General features: G+C 33.0%; 1 protein-coding gene and 1 long non-coding RNA gene across 2 annotated transcripts in view; one reads left to right on the forward strand and one right to left on the reverse strand.

Annotated features, from left to right (window-relative positions):
- Positions 1-926: 926 nt before the first annotated feature.
- Positions 927-6827, forward strand: LOC134245571 (uncharacterized). The gene is made up of 3 exons (XM_062727848.1): positions 927-2116; positions 3299-4996; positions 5305-6827. Exons 1-2 carry the CDS (start codon positions 986-988, stop codon positions 3926-3928), a joined length of 1761 nt encoding a protein of 586 aa, XP_062583832.1. The 5' UTR covers positions 927-985; the 3' UTR covers positions 3929-4996; positions 5305-6827.
- Positions 6828-10266: 3439 nt separating this feature from the next.
- Positions 10267-19460, reverse strand: part of LOC134245569 (uncharacterized) — a 61009-nt gene continuing 51815 nt past the window's right edge. Inside the window, exon 2 of the long non-coding RNA XR_009987457.1 lies at positions 10267-10751. This is a non-coding gene — a long non-coding RNA (uncharacterized LOC134245569). The remainder of the gene's footprint in view (positions 10752-19460) is intronic.

Here is a 19460-nt window from a genome sequence, read left to right on the forward strand (position 1 = left end):
TACCCTTAAAATTCTCTAGAATCCAGGAGCTTCCGGGGGCTTCGCCCCCTGGGCCCCCACCAGGGCTTTGGAAGACCTCATTTTAACCCTTCATAATCTCAAGAATCCAGGAGCTTCCGGGGGCTTCGCCCTCTGGGTCCCCACCAGGGCTTTGCTCTGGATCCACTGGGGGCCTCAAGGCGGCCCCCAGACCCCTTGCCTAATTTTGGCGCCCCCCCTAACTCCAAATCCTGGATCCGCGCCTGTGCCATAATGGGTGATCCAAATTTTAAAAAGGATTACATAGAAAAAAAAAACTTCGACATTCTTCTTCTAGAGAACAGCAATTTTGTGATTATTCATATTTATATGGAACCATTATCAGGTAGTGTAGATTCAAGTTTGTTCAAAACATGATTACAACATGGGTAGAGTGGGTGATCAAGGTTTGATGAAGGAATACATAGAAAGTCGTTAAATCCTTCATAACAACAAGAAAACAATTATTGATCGTCAATATAAAAACATAATAAAGTACAAATTTATTTTAGCTGAGTTGCTCAGGTGAGCGATATGGCCCATGGGCCTTTTATCTTATATACCTACTCATATACCTCATGATTTGCCTCAGAGATAGATAAAAGGCATTAATGTCAATGTTTTTTTAAAAGTTATTGGTTTCATGGATATATTATAAATTAAACCACAGAATTAATAATTTGATTTTCTCTTTTTTGAGAATACAAGTGAATTTTATATATCGTTATTTACTGTTTACAGAAATATTGTACTTTGTAATGGTTTTTCTGATCTGTTATAAATATTTAAGATAATATATACAAGTATACTTAAGCTTGTGTGTAATGAAATCTGTGGGATCTAAATTTTAAACATTATTGTATGATTACGAGCATTTCTTTACCATGACATTTTTTTTTTCAAATAAGGATTTTGTTTTTGTTAGGAAAAAGAATTGTTTTTCCGAGAAGTATGGAAGACTCTAGACATGAAGAAGAAATTATTGCAAAAACATATTGATGTGAAGAGACGATTTGCAGTTGGTTTCCATGATAATGAAAGCATTGAAAAAATCAAGCTGTCCATTGCTGATATTGTTTGCAAGCTCGATCACTGGGGTGAAGAGCTTCCACAGTCATGGGCTATGTTCGAAACATTCTTTCAGGAAAAGAAAATCTGCAAGATTTTGAGCAGAGGTGAACTTGAGTCATTCAATGAAACATTGCCAGAGGGAATAAAGCTCCACACTACGGAAGATATGAGTCCCATGCTGCAGTTCTTCCATGACGTCAAAGAAATTATACACTTCGATCAGCAAATTCTTAGAAACTTTATTATTCTCGATGTTCAGTGGTTTGCAGATGCATTTAAAAATGTCATAACAGATAAAAATCATGCAAAAGAAGATTTATTTGAATTTGCCTCAGAATGGGACAAATTTGATGAAACTGGAGAGTTAGATGAAGCACTATTATCCGCTATATGGGAAATGAACAACAATGGCTACCTTGAGCACAAAGAGGATATTATGATGTACATGGAGAAGTTAGGACTCTTAGCTGAAATGAGCGACAAAATATGGTATGTCCCCTGTATGAACAAGATGCGATTTCCAGCTGCCTGTTTTTCAACATACCATGCCTCCTCCATCCTCTGCTACACGTTTGATGTTCTTCCTGTTGAAATTTTCCATCGTCTTGTAGCAACGTGTATACAGATTCCTAATTGGGAGATTTTTACAGATGAAGACAGGGGATGCATTTACCAGACTGCAGCTATTTTTGTGTTTCAGGACCAGCACCATAACGTCATGCTTGGAATGACTCAATCGGAAATTCAGGTACAAGTGTTTGTTGTGGAGGGAGAAGTGGATGTTTTAACCTGTCATCAGATTAGAGAAAACATTGAGCGTATATTACACAAACTCTCCAACACATTCCAGAAAAACTCAGATTTCCAGGTTGCATTCAAATGCAAATCTGCTGGATTTTGTGACAGCAAAGAAAGCGCTCCTATTAGTGAATCTAAGTTTATCAAAGAAACTTTTCTGTGTCCATCCTGTCCGGCAAACAAAAAGCATCGTATCATCACAGAAGATATAAAAAAATATTGGGAACAGGTAATTCTTCTGAAATGTACAATACACAGGCGCTTGACATTTTTAACCTTTCTCTTTATAAATAAAAAAAATTCCCTTCTATAATAATAAACAAGGTGTCCATCTTGGATTTTTTCAGGTCAGCTGCCTCACCTCGATTTTTAGTCTACAATATCATGAATATGTTTAAAATAAACAGATACAACCCTTTCCTTGGAGTACTTACCTTAACTATGCCTCTACTTTCGGGCAATCCAGCTCAAACCACATTAAACCCTCTCTGATCTTTAAATAATCGCTTCATACTCAGTCTACTGCTACCGACTCGGTAAAAACTTGGAAAAGGGAGGCCGGAAGTTTATGTTAGAACGTCATAATCCGGGAAAGCCTTTTTCTGTTTGGTTGATATCTTACATGTCTTAAGAGTTATAAATATTAAAATTGTGGTAATATTTGAAAAAGAAAACGAACTGTTTGCATCATGTAAATCTATAGCATGAAAAATAAAATACACACAAATAATGGAGCTTGAACAGTTTTACTGGTATGTTTCATATAAATACTTTAGTAATTAATCGCAATCAAATTTAAGTAGAGGGAATTTTCATTTACATAATAACATCAACTTCCGGCCTCCCTTTTTTAAGTTTTTACCGAGTCGGTAGCAGTAGACTGAGTATGAAGCGATATTTTAAAGATTAGAGAGGGTTTAATGTGGTTTGAGTTGGATTGCCCGAAAGTGGAGGCATACGTAAGCTAAGTATTCCAAGGAAAGGGTTGTATCTGTTTATTTTAAACATATTGTAGACTAAAAATCGAGGTGAGGTAGCTGATCTGAAAAACATCTAAGATGGCTACGTGTCTGACCTGGTTTATTATCATGGTAGGGAATTTTTTTATTTATAAAGAGAAAGGTTAAAAACGTCAAGCGCCTTTAGTATAATACTACATCAATTCATCATTTTCTTATTGAATGATTATATGACATTGAGATACTGTTAAATCATAGCTACATTCAAATTTAATTTATTCATAAAATGCTGCTTCCACCTATATCCACTTTAGGATCTTAATTTCCAAGAAAGAAATTATGTTTTACATCTAATTTAAAATATGATTTGTTTTATTTGTTTTTTAATATGTTTCCTCTAAAAGCGGTTTACGTTAGTAATATTAAATAAATAAGGTTGTATCTTGTTTCAGACACAACCAAGTAATCCCAGCAGTTCAACGGCTTCTGGACAAGACCTTGGGGGCCGATCTAGATTTGCCAAACTTGGAATGGCAACAAATGATGTGTTGAATCTAGCATACAGAGATATACTAGAGATGGAGGTCCCCCCTTCCCTTATTTATAACAAAGTGACAGCATCACCAAATTTTCACAAAAGATTGCGCCCTGAACAAGAAAAACTCTTAATAGATGCCAATCATTTGGGATATAAGCATTTTGATATTTCATTGACATACTCATTGATCAGAAACATTTGTAAAAAGATTCCTTTACCAACCAAAGGAAAATGGGGAGACGAGCCTGCAGCAGGAGAGGAAACAGTCGGTGATGATATCGAGAGAATTAGGTCAATCCGAAACGGTTTGACTGCTCATGTAAGCTCAGCTTCCACCCCTCAGACAGAATTCGATGACACCTGGTCAATGATGTCAGATATCTGCCAAAGACTGGAAACCTTCACTGGAAAGAATTACTTGGTCAGCCTTAAAAGAATTCAAAATTTGACATTGAAAGAGGAAGATGTTATCAATTTGGAGATATTGCGTTCTCTTGTTTCAGATATGCAAAAAATTAAAAGTACATTGAAGATTAAAAGTTAGCAAGATATAAATAAGAATGTTTTTGTAACATGTAGGGTGAAATATTTGGAATATCACATTGCAGAATTTGGAAAGACGTTCTTGATTAGCCTTAAGCTTCCTGATACTAGAAAATTACCTTTTGAAAAAAATTAAATAAGGATTATTAAAATAGATAAATGTAGTCAAGGAGGTTTAAAATATTTGCATTACTCATTGGATGAATGGAGTAATTAAATAACTACATGAACTTTCTATAACATATAACTAGTCTTATTCATAATCAAATAGCAATGATTGTGTATGTAGGATTTGATACTTTAAGCTTAATGTATAGAAAAAAAAACAAGTTGATGAAACTAGTATATTAACAAACTCATTCAAAGTCACCATTTCAAATTGGACAAATTCGATGAAACTGTAGAGTTAAGTGAAAAACTGCTATCTGCCATATGGGGGAATGAACAACAATGGTTACCTTGAGCACAAAGAGGATATCATGATGTACATGGAGAAGTTAGGAGTCTTAGCTAAAATGAGCGACAAAATATGGTATGTCCCGTGTATGAACAAGATTCGATTTGCAGTTGACTGTTTTTCATCATACCCTGCCTCGTCCATCCTTTGCTACACATTTGATGTTCTTCCTATTGAAATTTTCCATCGTCTTGCAGCAACGTGCATGGAGATTCCTTGGGAGATTTTAACAGATGAAGAAAGAGGATGCATTTACCAGACTGCAGCCATTTTAGTGTTTCATGACCAGCACCATAACATCATGCTTGGAATGACTCAATCAGAAATTCATTTGCAGGTGTTTGTTGTGGATAGAAAAGTTAATGTTTCAATCTGTCACCAGATTAGAGAAAACATTGAGCGTATATTACACTCCCTCTCCAACACTTTCCAAAAAAACTCGGATTTCCGGGTTGCATTCAAATGCAAATCTACTGGATTTTGTGACAGCAAAGAAAGCTCTGCTATTAGTGAGTCTAAGTTTATCAAAGAAACTTTTCTTTGTCCATCCTGTCCGGCAAAAAAAACGTATCGTATCATCACAGAAGATATAAAAAAAAATATTGGGAACAGGTAATTCTTCTGAAATATATAATACAACATCAATACAGAAATCGTATATTTGGAAAATGTAAACCAATCTATCAACTCTGATAATTTCTTTTATCGAATAATGATGCATGACAATGAGATCTTAGCAACATTCAAATTTAATTTATTCATTAAATACTGTCTCCACTTATATTCAATGCAGGATCTTCATGTCCAAGAAAAATATTATACGTCAGATTTAATTTACCATTTAATTTTCTTTGTCATTTTATATATATCTTTAAAGATGTTTGTTATTTTTAACTAAATATGTGGAATCTTTTTTTCAGACAAATCAGTAATCGTAGCACTTCGACGGCTTCTGGACAAGATCTTCTGGGGCGATCCAGATTTGCCAAACTTGGAATGGCAACAAATGATGTCTTACATCAGGCCTACAGAGATATTCTAAAATCAGAAGTACCCCCTTCTGATATTGAAAATAAGGTGAATTCATTATCAGGCAAAGACCGGAAGAATTTGAAGTTGAACCTTGATCAGGAAGATCTTTGAAAAAAGCAAAAAATGCATGATAAAAGGAATTTGATTATTCCTTTACATACAAGATGATAAGAAGCATTTGTTTAACGATCCCAAAACCAACAAAAGGAAAATGAGGATACCAGCCAGAAGCAGGTGAGGTGACAGTGGGTGACGATATTGAGAGAATTAGGTTTATACGAAATAGATTGGCTGCACATGTGAGCTCAGCTTCTACCCCTCAAAAGCTTGGTCAATGATGTCAGATATCTGTCAAAGATTGGAATCCTTCACTCGAAAGAAATACATGACTGAAATTAAGGATATTGAAATGCTGACCTTGAAAATGGAAGATGAAGAATCTATTATACAAAAGCTTGACATGGAACATAATGAAATGTTACAGACACTCATGTCAAGGAAGTCAAGTTAGATGTAAAATATATTAAAAAAAGCAGTGTTGAAGCCAGGACACGCAGTTGCAATGAACAATGCATAAGACGTATAGTGGAATTCTTCATTAAATACACGCGATTGACTCGAATACCTATCTCAGCAAATACCTGTTACATCATTAATATTTGGCATGCTTATGACAAACTAAGCATCAGACTTAACTTCTGTCAACATTGCCGAATTTTTTAGAATGAAAGAAGTTACTGTAAAACATTGTGTTGAATTATTTGACTTTGTGATCGAAACTTATATTCCGTACCTACATACCTTGCTGATTCAATGAGTTGTTTTCAACTGAAATAATGTAGCAGTAATGATGGGTCGAAAATTTGAAAAAAAAATGTAGCGGTAATGAGTTGTATTTTTTCGTGATGTAGCGGCATTGTGGATCTCCCATTTGTTTACATCAAAGTGAAAGCATCAACAAATTTTCTCCAAATATTCCGCCCTGAAAAAGAACAACTCTTGATATATACTAAACTTTCGTGATATAAAAATGTTGATAGTTACATACACATTGATCAGAAATATTTGTTCAACTTTTCTTTAAGCAAACAAAAAATTAGGCATAGACATTGATTAAGAAGTTGATTGAAGCTTCACATTTTAATATTTTTTATGTAATTCTGGTGCGACTGAATACAATGAATTCAGTAGATGTAATGAAGATGCACTTTACAGAGTAATAAAAATGTACAAATTTGCAGTAGCCAAGTTCCTGAATATCTGATTGACATAAGCCAAATTTTTGTTGTTATTCATCAGGTTACAGTACGAAAAATTCACTCACTTCAACAAACCCAAATGCATACTACAAACGCATAAGTCAAATTTAATTCCCGCTGTTATTGAGAATGGAACTCTTTATGTCTTGTTTTGAGAACTGAATCCTCATCTATTTTTAAAATGTTTTTTTTAATTTTTAATTAGGAAATAATTTAACATACCGTTAAAACTTGTACTTAACTTAATAAACATTAATTAAAAAGCCCGGCCGTTTTGTTTGATGCAATGATTACTTCTAGAAATTTCTGTACATCTTTTGTAATATTTAATAATTTTTTTCTATTTATTTCGCCGCCCCCCCCCCCCCCCCCCTAATTATTATACTTTCTCTGTGTTTATTCTTTTTTTTTTTTTAGCTAAAACTCATACATGTTAGTATGTTTGAAATAATTCGTAGGTAGGGAAATGGAACTTTTACCAAATCCCAGTAAAGTTTAAGGCAACAAAAATGTTTAAATGAAATCAATTTACTATAGAACTGAATATATGTTATTGTGTATCAATTTATTTTGAAAGAATGAATTTATTTTCTTTTCAATCTTTGAATCATAATTTATTCTATGTATTTGTATTGTCCTTGATATATATACATGTAATACGAAAAGTCTTTGGCACAAAGAGATATATATTATGACAATTAGCTAACCCCAAAATAAAATCTTTTTTTATTTATGTGTGCCTGGCTTCTGTATAAAGTGCGTTGTTTGTTGTCTTTTATTTTTTCTCCACATTTTCAACATTTTCCCAGAGCCATAGAGTATCCTTGGATAAAGAGATTCAAGTTTGTTGAAATGAATAGCCACCGTCCTCGTTAAAAGGGGAAACCATTTAGAATTATTTTTTTATTCCATCATTTAAAGAACTGCTTGTCTGTTTTTAATGACAATAGGCGGATTTTTCATAACCTTACCTGTATTTTCATGACAACGAACCATTTTCAGCGCTTTATTTTACAGGTTTCTGAGAACTGTACTGCATGTCCATAGAAATTTAACGTGTTTCTGACCGTGGACTTGTTGTTTGACATCCATAAAACTTGTAACATTATATTTTCTCAATTTCTCAAGAACCGCAGGGCCATTTCAACTTGCCATTAATTTTTTTTTTGATTTGGTAAAGGGATTACAAAGGCTGGTTCATTGTAAAATCTTCTCAAGAACCCCCAAGGGTGTATTGGGGCCATAACTAGGAAACAAAGTTTTACACTACAGTAAGAAACACTATTTAAAAATAGTCTTATCAAAAGCCACGTTGCCAGAAAAGTTCAAACGAATATGAAAGCTTCCCGAGGTTAAGTAGATTCTTGATTGTCCGAATCATAGCCCCAGTGGATAGATAATCGGTGTTATCCATTAAATTATATACACTCTATTCACGCGTCCGCCATTAAAATACGAAACCGAGGCTGACCTGACAAACTAGCGTCCTTCACTACGAGAAAATGGCGAAGTGCGGCGAAGGTCATTCAGCTTGGACGCGCTCTCTCGCAAGCGTACCAAGGATAACCGACGATGTAATATCGGCATGGTCTACCACGTCAAACATCCCGAATAAATCTCTCAAAAGAGGATACAGCAATTTTGCTGAAGGATATGTTCATGATATTGAAGGTTTGTTTACAATTTTACGATGGACCATCGGACAGCATTCATAGAATTCTTTACGTTGATATCTGTCATTATTACTGAAATTCATTGAATGGAAAACAATAAATATTCACCACAAGTAGAGAACACATACATTTAGTTATCATTTTTAAAGAAAAAAAATGATATAAATTAAGAAATTTATGTCCACGTTATGTGAAATGTACGTGCACTAAAGTGGGCGTGGCTTATATAGTTATCAAAGAATGAAGTCCATTTAAGGTAGACGTTATCGATGCTGTGATTATTTACCTTGTGTCATTTATAAACACATTACTTTTTTTATTTTGTTAATAAATAAATTTAAACTATTTTCATTTGATATATGTCTTTGTTTTCTTTTCTTTCTTCCTTTTTTTTTTTTTTTTGGTTTTTAATTATTATCTATATGTCTTGATATTCCTGTATTTTGATTGATTTTTTCCTTTTGAAAATTGCAAGGCATTTCATTAATAGAACATGGAATTTTAAATGTAAACAAAGCACTGTTTTAAAATTTGGTATGCATATATACTAATACAGAACTTTAATTTGATGGTTACTACATGTAAATGCTTACCGGAGGGTACTATAAACTAAATTCAAATACATGTACACATATACAAACACATTTCAAATTTTAGGATTCTTAACCTTTTATTTATCAACCTTGTTGCGATGTACGTGATGTCTTGGTTTCAGTATTGGTTAGAATGCTTCATTTGAAATACATGTAATAAATGTTATTGTGTATAAATTATATACATGTAGTTGCAATTGCATTTTCAATGCCTGCACATGTACAGGTGTACTATCAATCAGATTGAATAATGCACACATGTACATACATGTGCTACATACCTTCAAAGAATGAAAGACAAGCTTTGATTATGATTTAGATCAATAGATTTCAATATTTTCATTGTGCACACTAGGATACATCATCGCAAACCACGGCCAAAATGTACAATCCTCCCATTCTGTAGGAGAGAGCTATATGCGGACTCCGGACCGTGGCTTGAGACGATGACTAGGATATAAAGTGAATATACATGCAGATTTAAAGAAGCAATCCTTTGGGAAATGTATGTTGAAGAGGCCAGAGACAATAATTTAGAATTTATGCACTGCATCAGGGTTATTTTTTCCCCTATTTTTTTCCTCCTTAAAAACCTAGTCAATATGTACATGTAACATGTTCCACACTACCATATTCACAAATGTCAAAGTCCTGTAGAGGTGTAACGTTATATACCAAGAAATCTGGCAATTTCAAGTCTTTATATAGCTTAAATTTACATTCAATACATGTATAAATTAAAAAAAAAAGATCATCCGAATCTTTTGCTTTCCTACTAATGTAGCAAATAAATCCCAACCTGGTTTTCTATCTCTTTTATTCATTTTTATTTCATTTTATTTGTCCAAATTTCTAATCATTTCTTGAAATCAGTTTCATTTTGTCCTTGGTTGTTTTATTTCTGTTTCCTTATCAATTTTCATTTACAAGGAAGCTAAGTAAGCTTCTTCTATTGTTTCAGTGAGACCATGTACATCAGGGGGCACTGGTGCTTGTATTAGAGCCAAGTGCTTTCCTTCTATGAGGAAAAATGATCCCCCACATAATTTACAAATTGCCCTAAAAGCTGCAGCTTGTACCAATGTTGAAAGTTCTAACTGCACATGTAAAGCAGGCTCTGGACATTGCAGCCATATTTTAGGCCTTATGTACACATTAGCCCACTATCAAAAGCTTGGTTTAAAGACAGTGCCATGTGTCAAATCTAAGACATCAATGCCTCAAACATGGCATATACCCCAACAGTTAGAGGGTATCCGTCCTGAAGCAGTTGAGGATGTACATATTCAGAAAACTACCTGTAAAAAAATAAAAAGAACAGATGGTGTGAAATCAAAATTTTATTGTCCAATACAGCAACCTATACCATATCAGAACATTTTGGAATCTCTCAATCAAAATATAATGGCAACAAATGCTCAATTTAAAACCATACTGCCACCTTCCTCCAAAATTAATTCCATTGAGACCATTGAATCAAAAGTTGGACCAGTGCCTAAAGGTTCCCTTCTTTCTTATCAGCAAAAGAAAATTGACGAAAGTAACGATACAATTATAAACAATCCTGCGTTTCCTACTTTTCCTGGTTATAATTTACCTATTCTTGATCAAACTTTTAATACAGCTCTAAAGCTGGGTGAACAAAATGTTTATGATGGACTTGCCGTGTCAAAAACTGATTCTGACGACATCGAACAAAATACAATCGAACAGTCTAAAAATCCCTACTGGAATTCAGCAAGAAAACACAGAATTACTTCATCTACATTTAAAAGAGTTTGTTCAAGGAAAAAAGATTTCGAAACTTTGGCTGACGCATTATTAAAAAGTGACAAAATTCAAACAGCAGCAATGAAATTTGGACTTGAACACGAACAGGAGGCAGCAGAAGCATACGCCACTTTAACAGGAAATAATGTGTTTAAAGCAGGGTTAGTCATCAATCCCTCATGTTTTTATCTGGGAACTTCTCCTGACAGGAAAGTCATAGACCCCAACTCTGTTCCTATGTATGGACTCTTAGAAATTAAATGTCCAAATGCAGATTCTATCACAAATTTAAAATATTTAACTCTTGTGAATAACAGCTACAAACTAAAATCCTCCCATGAATATTATTATCAGATAATGGGTCAAATGGGTTTGACCGGTGCTTTGTGGTGCGATTTGTACATTTGGTGTAAAGATGACTACCATCTGGAAAGAATTAACTTTGTACCAGGAAAGTGGCAGGAAATCAAACAAAAACTTGACATATTTTACTTCAATTACTTTTTACCAAAATGTGTTCGATACTGAAAATAACATCTATGATGGATCATAAAGAGAAAAAAAAATTGTACATGTGAGTAAATGCATGCTGTTATTTTCGTTTGTTTAGTTTCTTTGTTAATTTTGTTAATCCAAAAGTTCAATTAAGCTTTTCTCTGATTAAAGAAAGTCTGTCATCTGTTTATTATAAATGAAGTACTCCATTCTCTCTATACATGTATGTAATTGGGAGATGTTTGGGAAAGAATGAAAATTTGGCATCATTATTTTTTTCTACTAAAATAACCCCACTTTAATAGCCATCAGAGGCAAAACCTTCCTTATATAGTGTAGATTCAAGTTTTTGTTCAAAGCGTTGTCCTTTTCAAAAAAGTTGTCATTTATGTTCATACAAAAAAAAAAAAAGAAAGAAAAATTTATGCAACTTAAATCTTAATGAAATTCCAATTGCATTGATTACCAAAACTAATTATGATAGCATTGCGTATACAGTATAATTTAAAAAATTTTGTACTTAAATCAAATTTTAAAATATCTGTATTAGATTTTTAAAGTTACCCAAACCTAGATAAAATCTCATGGTAATATTAATTTTTTTCCAAAAATATCTATATCACTTGAAAACATATCAATGAAAATTTGCAAAGAAAAATCCATTTCCCAAAGCATGCAAAGGAAAAAAGTGTTGTACACTAAAGCCATGTTTCTGTTTTGAATATATACAGGTATGTGTACCTTCTCACTTGTACATGTCTGGTATATCAAATATGCAGATGATGTTCATTTACATGCCACACACATAAACAGTATCAAACAATTGAAAATATAACTGTCAAAATAACTTTTCTTTAAAATTTGTTAATAAACAACACACAGACCAAATCTGGTTTACAGTCCCAGCAACAGACAATGGCAGAACATTATCAAAAATATGGTACTCTTTACATCTTCTCATAGCTCTTTCTACATGAATTCTTAGTCTTGCAATTTGCTGAGTTTTAGTAACTTCATCCTTACTAAATTTAACTTTATTTCCTAAAAAAGGTGGAATAATCAAGTGTGCACCAACACTGTCAAGTAAATCTTGGATTAAAAAACCTTTGTCGACCATCACATCATCACCTTGTTCTAATAAATCAAGTATACCACTTCTTTGTGTTACATCTTTATCAGAAATATTTCCAGTAAATAATCTGCTAACAAAACATACAGCACCATGAGGGGTTATACCAATCAAGCCTTTAAAGGTAGTATGAGACTTGTAATTTGAATATGACTGAGAGTTAAGTACTTTGGCACTTGGAGTCTGCACACGTATTTCTGTACAATCCAAAATAACTCGTGTATTGGGAAAAGTAGTCTTAAAACATTCTGGCATATTCTGTTTAACAATATCTAAATCTGGCCATATGGGTAAACATCCCAAAATACAATACAAGTAATTACTCCAAGTAATAATGATACGACTAACAGTGCTTTGAGACACACAAAAACGTTGTGCTAAATCTTCTTCAAAAAAACCTTGTCTAATTCTACATAAAAACATAAAAAATTGATCTACAATTGACAAAGACTCTTCTCTAAAAGGATTACAAACAATGTTCTTATTTCTCTGAACTGTGACCACCTAATCATATTTGAGGCTGTTGGCTCAACAACATTATATACAGCACAAAAAATATCATAAGTAGAAAAACCAGTGTAAAAATTTATCAAATTTGGATCTTTGGAAAATCTTTCAATTCCGAACTTCTCTACTTTCTTCTCAAGGTGCTGTACCCTTTCTTCTAGTTTAGAAATGTGTATCTTCATTGCCTGCAATATAGTACATGTATTACACAGTGATATATGCACATGGTTTATCTATTCCAAATTAATATCAACATTACCACAATATCACAGAGACATTTTCTTCTTTTATTTAAATTTGTATGAGCAACAGTATACAGTATTATTTACATGTTGAAACATTAATTATATTATTGATGCACATCATTGGATGTTTCTTTGATGGAACACGTTGCTAAAAAATTCTATACAGGTGGTTTGCTTTTAAATTGTGTTAACTGATAAGATTTCCATTGTGGTTTTAATAAACAAGAGGCCCATGGGCCACATCACTCACCTGAGTAATTTGGTCCATTCTGTTCTTTGACAAATTTCCCCCTTGTACTGTCTATTGTGTAAAACTTGAATACCTTATTACTGCCCCATCCTATCCCCGGGGGTTAATTTAGAATCTACACTGCTCCAGCTGGATGCTTCCACATATAAGTTTTGGCTTTTCTGACCTAATGATTCTTGAGATTAAAAAAAAAATTACCTTCATATTTCAATGTAAAACTAGGATTCCCTATTGTGGCACCACCCTACCCTGGGGGTCATGATTTGATTAATTTAGAATCTACACTACCCCAGGATGCTTCCACGTTTCAGCTTTTCTGGCCCAGTGGTTCTTGGGAAGATTTATAAATCACCCCACCCTATTTTTGCCTTTTCTTGACTTTCTCTCCTCAGAAGGAGATTTGGCCCTCATATTAAAAATTTGATTTTCCTTTGCCCAAGGATGCTTTGTACCAAGTTTTGTTAAAATTGGCCCTGTGGTTCTTGAGAAGAAGTTGAAAATGTGAAAAGTTAACAGACGGACAGAAGGACGACGGACAATGGGTGATCAGAAAAGCTCACTTGAGTTTTCAGCTCAGGTGTAGGCTACAGACAACATGCCCCCAAGATCAAAGGAACTACAATTTTGATCCGTGTTTTACCTCAAGATCTTCTTCAAGAGATGGTGCTTGGCAACAATAGTCATGCTCTTCAGATGGCATATCTGTTGAAGTGTCATTGGCACATGTTGAAGTTGCTGATGAATGTTGGTCTGTGTCTAACGAGATTGACGATGATGTTTTCTGCTTCTTAATAATTGATGTTTCTTCTCTGAAAAGATCAATATGTATCATTATACAAGTAAAATATTATACATAGCAATGTTTTATTTTGATACAGTCGAATTTTGAAAACTCAGCTACCAGTATATGTCATTGGGACTTAAAAATCTTGCACATTCCTAAACCTTTATGATTTATTTGATCACAAAATGCAATACTTTTTACAAGTCGGTGGTTCCATGCAAGCTTCACTACATACAAAATTGATAAAAGAAAAAGTTTTCGGTCAAACACAATATTGCATGTAGAAATAATTTTCATGACATACTTTTCGCTAACATTTACACATCCAGATAATACCATAATCCATTGGTACCAATACAGATTTATCTGGAGAAAAAGTGTCTAAATAAAATAATTTACTTATTTTAATCCAAGACTTCGACCATATTATTGTGCCCCTTTCCCTTTGGGATGATTTGAACTATCATATCAGGGCTAGACAAATAGCATTGCCCGACGCCCGGGACAACCATTTTTGGTTGGAGGGCAAGTAATTTGATAACAGGTGCCTGCCCGCTGACAAGTACTTTTTACCAATTAACAAAAAAAATCATGCACGGTTCTCAAATATCTTTTGTGTAATCGCTTTTAAAGTAATCACATGAATCACAGCAAAGCACCTGTTTTCACTGCTGTTGACCACTGCACATAGATCGAATAATCGGAACTCCTCTAGAATTAACCCATTAATGTGTTGTTAAAATATGCAGATGTCGTAAAACATGGAGTTATCGATGTCGTCAAAAACGTTGTATGGGAATTTAGACATTTGTCAAAATATTAAAATTCATACTGTGAATACAGATGCTAGTGGTATTAAAATTGTTGTTGATTGCTGTTCCCTGGCAATCACACAGCCATGATGTCGATCTCTTAATCGCCATGCAGTAGTGTTTCTGTTCACAGATTCGTGTTGTTTGTGGGTTTTATGAGATTGATCAAAGTTCGATATCTTTACCTTTTTCATTATATAAATACATTAATTTAAAGAAAGGTGTATCTTATTGCAGAATTTTAAGGAGGAATACTCCTTAAACACGTTTAAATAAAACATTTTCCTCTAAATTTATCTGTGGAAGAATTTCGCGATTTTAGATCTAGGATGGTCTTCATGTAGTGTTTTGGTGTCTCACTCAACAGAAATAATTTAAGATCAATGCTTGAATTCTATGTTATATTATTTAAGAAAAAGTTGGGACAAGCCCAAATGAAAATTTTTTCAAACAAATCACTCACAAATTCCCTACAAATTACTTTAAAATCACTTAAAAGTGATTTGTTTCAGTGATTTGTAAGCAATTCATTTAACAAATCATGCTTAAATCACTTTCTACTAAAATGATGACTATGATTTGCTTACAATTTGTTATAAAAGGGTGATTTGCTTGTCATTTCTTTCCCATTTCAGACAATTTCTGAGTGGTTTGTTAAACTTAGGAAATTGTTACAGTGATTTCTTCATGATTTGTTGAACTTAGCCATTCTTCAAGGTGATTTGAACATGATTTCTGGAACTTAGTCTTTCTTCAGAGTGATTTGAAGATGATTTGTTAACTTAGTCTTTCTTCAAAGTGATTTGTAAATGATTTGTTGATCTCATGGCCCTTCTTCAGAGTGATTTGAGAATGATTTACTTCATAACTTCCGCCTTGCTTGCTGATTAGTCAGTATTAGAAACTCTACCGCCAATTTTCATTAATCAGATTTGAATTGAAATGAAAGGAGCTACATTGTGCTTTTCTAGATTCATACCTCTCTTCTTTTGTTGAAACTGATGTTTTTTCAATAGTCATGCAGAATATAGTTTTAAGGTATGTATAACTGTATTATGCTATCATTTCCTCTTGAGATTCAGCTAATATTCCCAATGTTTACATGCAATTTATTGTTCTTCTACCAACAACAAAGTCGGTGGCAATCAATGTTTTAAACAAAATCTATGTAAAGCTATAAGCTTCAGAAAAGTACTGGCTTTTTCAAAGTGTCTAGAAAAATATGTATTTCAGATAAGAAAACATTTACCAACTTCTAAAAGTCAACAATTAATGCTTATATCATATTCTAAATTTGGAGCCAAGTACATGTGTATACATCTAAAATACATGATGCCATCTTAATGAGGACACATCCTAGTAAAAGTTTATTTTTTAAAAATACACTTGCCAAAAGTATTTTGTTCATATACAACAAATACCGGTATGCATGCATGTGTGTTTCAAATATTTGAGGGATGGTTACATGAGCATCCTACACACAAGTGCGTAACCACCTGGAGTGATTTGAAAGTGATTTGTTAAACTAAAGTGATTTGTTTGCAATTTATTTGATATGATTTGTTTGCAATTTATTTGGAGTGATTTGGTTGCGATTTGTTCAACAGAAGTGATTTCTACATGATTTACTATCAGTGATTTCGTTGTGATTTCAGGGTGATTTGCTTACAATTTGTTAGGAGTGATTTGTTAGCTCATTTGCATGGGAATTTGCATCACTTACAAATCATCTTCAAATCACTGATTCATTAGTGATTTCTTAGAGTGATTTGTTTGAGGATTTTTTTCACTTGGGAGCATATTTTTTGGTAGGACAAGTAGTTTTACGATGGTAACCTGTCCGAGGGCAAGTACTGCAAAATTCTATTTGTCTACCCCTGCATATGAGATGATATGTTTAAGCAATGAACCATTATTTTTTGAAAGATATATAGTAGCGTAATTGCAACAGTGTGTGCAAACAAATTAAGGTAGCTACGGACACCTGACCCCAAAAAAACCTGTCAATAGATTTTGTTGAAATTTTCACAAGATGTAAAGGGATGTGTAATGAACACTTAGTCGAAATATGAACATGGCATTGTGGGTAAATTACGGAACCAGGGGGTAATGAGTTACCTCCCCTTTCCAGTCACTCCAAAAATCATAATACAAGATAATTATTACCCATAAAAAATTTATTGTGCAATATGCATTCAATATTAAAAATTATTTTTAAACAATATTGATACTATAAACTTAATTAAACAATGGAATTGTCTGAACATATATAAAGTAAGAGAATAATCCATGTAGAACATTTGAAATTCGACCAATTTGGCCATTTTCATGCACACAAATTTGACACTTTTTAAATTCTAAAAAAAAATCTGTCCAATAGAATTTTTATTTTTTATCATTATATGAAAGATCTGTCTAATACTATTCTTCACTCAAAAAATCTTGGTCACATTGAGGGCTAATAAAGGTACCAGATGGTCCACAACTACCCCCTCCCCCCCCCTCTTTTGGTTTCCCATCCTAAAGGTAAGAATAATGATTAAAGTGGCTATTCCAAAAAATGCATAGCAAATTAGGGAAAAACAACTGAAGAAATAAATTAGAAGTAAAAATCAATTGCTATTAAATGACTAAAGAAAATATTTTTATGAAATAACAATACATATAGAGTAATAACTTGGAAGAGTTACCCCCCCCCCTTCCTCTCGCAATAAAACATGTAATTAAACCAATATTGAAATTATCCATAAAAAGTTCCTCAACAAAATTAAAATATGAATTTATATTTCAACAATAGATACTTGAACAAAAATGTAATTAAAAAAAACACATTTAAATATTCTTCAACATGATCCCTTTTGATTACTTTCATGCAAACAAATTCTATGTTTTCTTATAGATTTCTAAAAAATATATTGTATGACAAAAATGTCCAATACTATTTCTCACTCAGAAATCTCGGCTGCATTAAGAGGCAATTAACTACATGTATTAAGTTACAGAATGGTCTAATACACCCCCTCCTTTTATGCATCTGATATTTTTTTCATTGCAATGTCAAAAATCCCCCTAATTATTAACATGTCAAATGTATTCTACTTAATCTGTCGAAAAATACATTTTGGTCATACAGAATAAAGAAATCCATCTGACATAGCACTGCAAAATTCACAAATTTCTATTTCATAGAATAATAAGAATATCATTGAAAAAATATGATCAGTACTCTTTCAAATTGATCAAAAGTCATTTTATTTCATGAGCAGGTAGGATAATAACATTTAATAGGCCATTCCAAGTCTTTTTTCTGTTTGGCATCCAATCGCACCTTGGTTTTTGACACCTACATGTATCAGACAATCAAAGAAAATCAGAACCCCTACACTTGATTATTTTTGTTGACATCTTTGAGTTCTGTCAATTTCTCAAATATGTACAATAAATATGTCATAGGCATTTAAATTTATTATTTTGATTTTGCTGAAGAATAGATATTTCTTCCAGAAAAGCAGATTGATGAAATAAAATCCTCAGATTTACACTATTATTATAACTATAGACATGATACACGTACATTCTGTGTTTTATTTTTTAGGCTATATTTTTATATACAAATAGGTACATGTAGGTAGGTTTTTGATTGAAGGTTGGACGCTAAACAGAGAAAAAAAAAACATGAAATGGGCTTAGTCTAAAACCGTCCTTGACCTGAGACATAAAATTACATAAACTACGTATACCTAAAAATTAAAAACAAAATGACAATGCTGCACTGGGACAAAACACTTGATGCAAGACATTTTATATAAAAAGTTAAAAAAAAAAAGATTCTACATGAATATTTTGAGCAGCTTATTAAAAAGCCTGAAAAACACTCACAGTGTAGATTATGCATAATAGAGAGTATCTGTTGATTGGCCTATTACTGAACCCGACATCACAAGTCGATGTTAAATTATGCATACATTTTTTTGAAAAAGAATAATCTACACTCTACAGCAGTGTAATACTGCAACTGACATATACAAAACATAACATAGTACATTAAACATGAAAGGCTGCATGTGGAGTGATCTATTACCACACCAGACATAAAACAGGGTAGATTAAATATGAAAAATGGAAAAAAAATCTATATGTGGAGTGATTAGTTTCCACTTTAAATGTAACACTCAATCAAGAGATACATGTACCCAGTAATATAAAGCTGACAAAGAAAAGTAGTCTATTGACTATGTTAGTTTATTTTCAACAAGCGATTCTTGTCCTGCTCTTTGTTGGAAGGGGTGGAAAATCATTCTTCCGTCGAGCTGCAGTAGTTGAATCATCATCAGCATGAATGGTCTAAACTTCATATTCATATACCTTGTACTCTGTACTGATGAATCTATCTGTAATTTATAAAATTTAACAAATACAATATTATCTGCAGTCAACATCAAAATATATTTCTCACAATGTCTATATCTTATATATAGAATTTCGGTGAAAAAAAACATATATATGTAACAGGAAAAGAGAAAATGT

Source organism: Saccostrea cucullata, unplaced genomic scaffold, assembly GCF_032062105.1.
Source record: "Saccostrea cucullata isolate Sc308-1 unplaced genomic scaffold, CSIRO_AGI_Scuc_v1 ctg2224, whole genome shotgun sequence".
NCBI lineage: Eukaryota > Metazoa > Mollusca > Bivalvia > Ostreida > Ostreidae > Saccostrea > Saccostrea cuccullata.

Coding starts and splice junctions, on each gene's coding strand:
- LOC134245571 (XM_062727848.1), top strand. CDS start 986: ATGAAGAAGAAATTATTGCAAAAACATATTGATGTGAAGAGACGATTT. Junction 2,117..3,298: donor TAAAAAAATATTGGGAACAG/GTAATTCTTCTG, acceptor ATCTTGTTTCAG/ACACAACCAAGTAATCCCAG.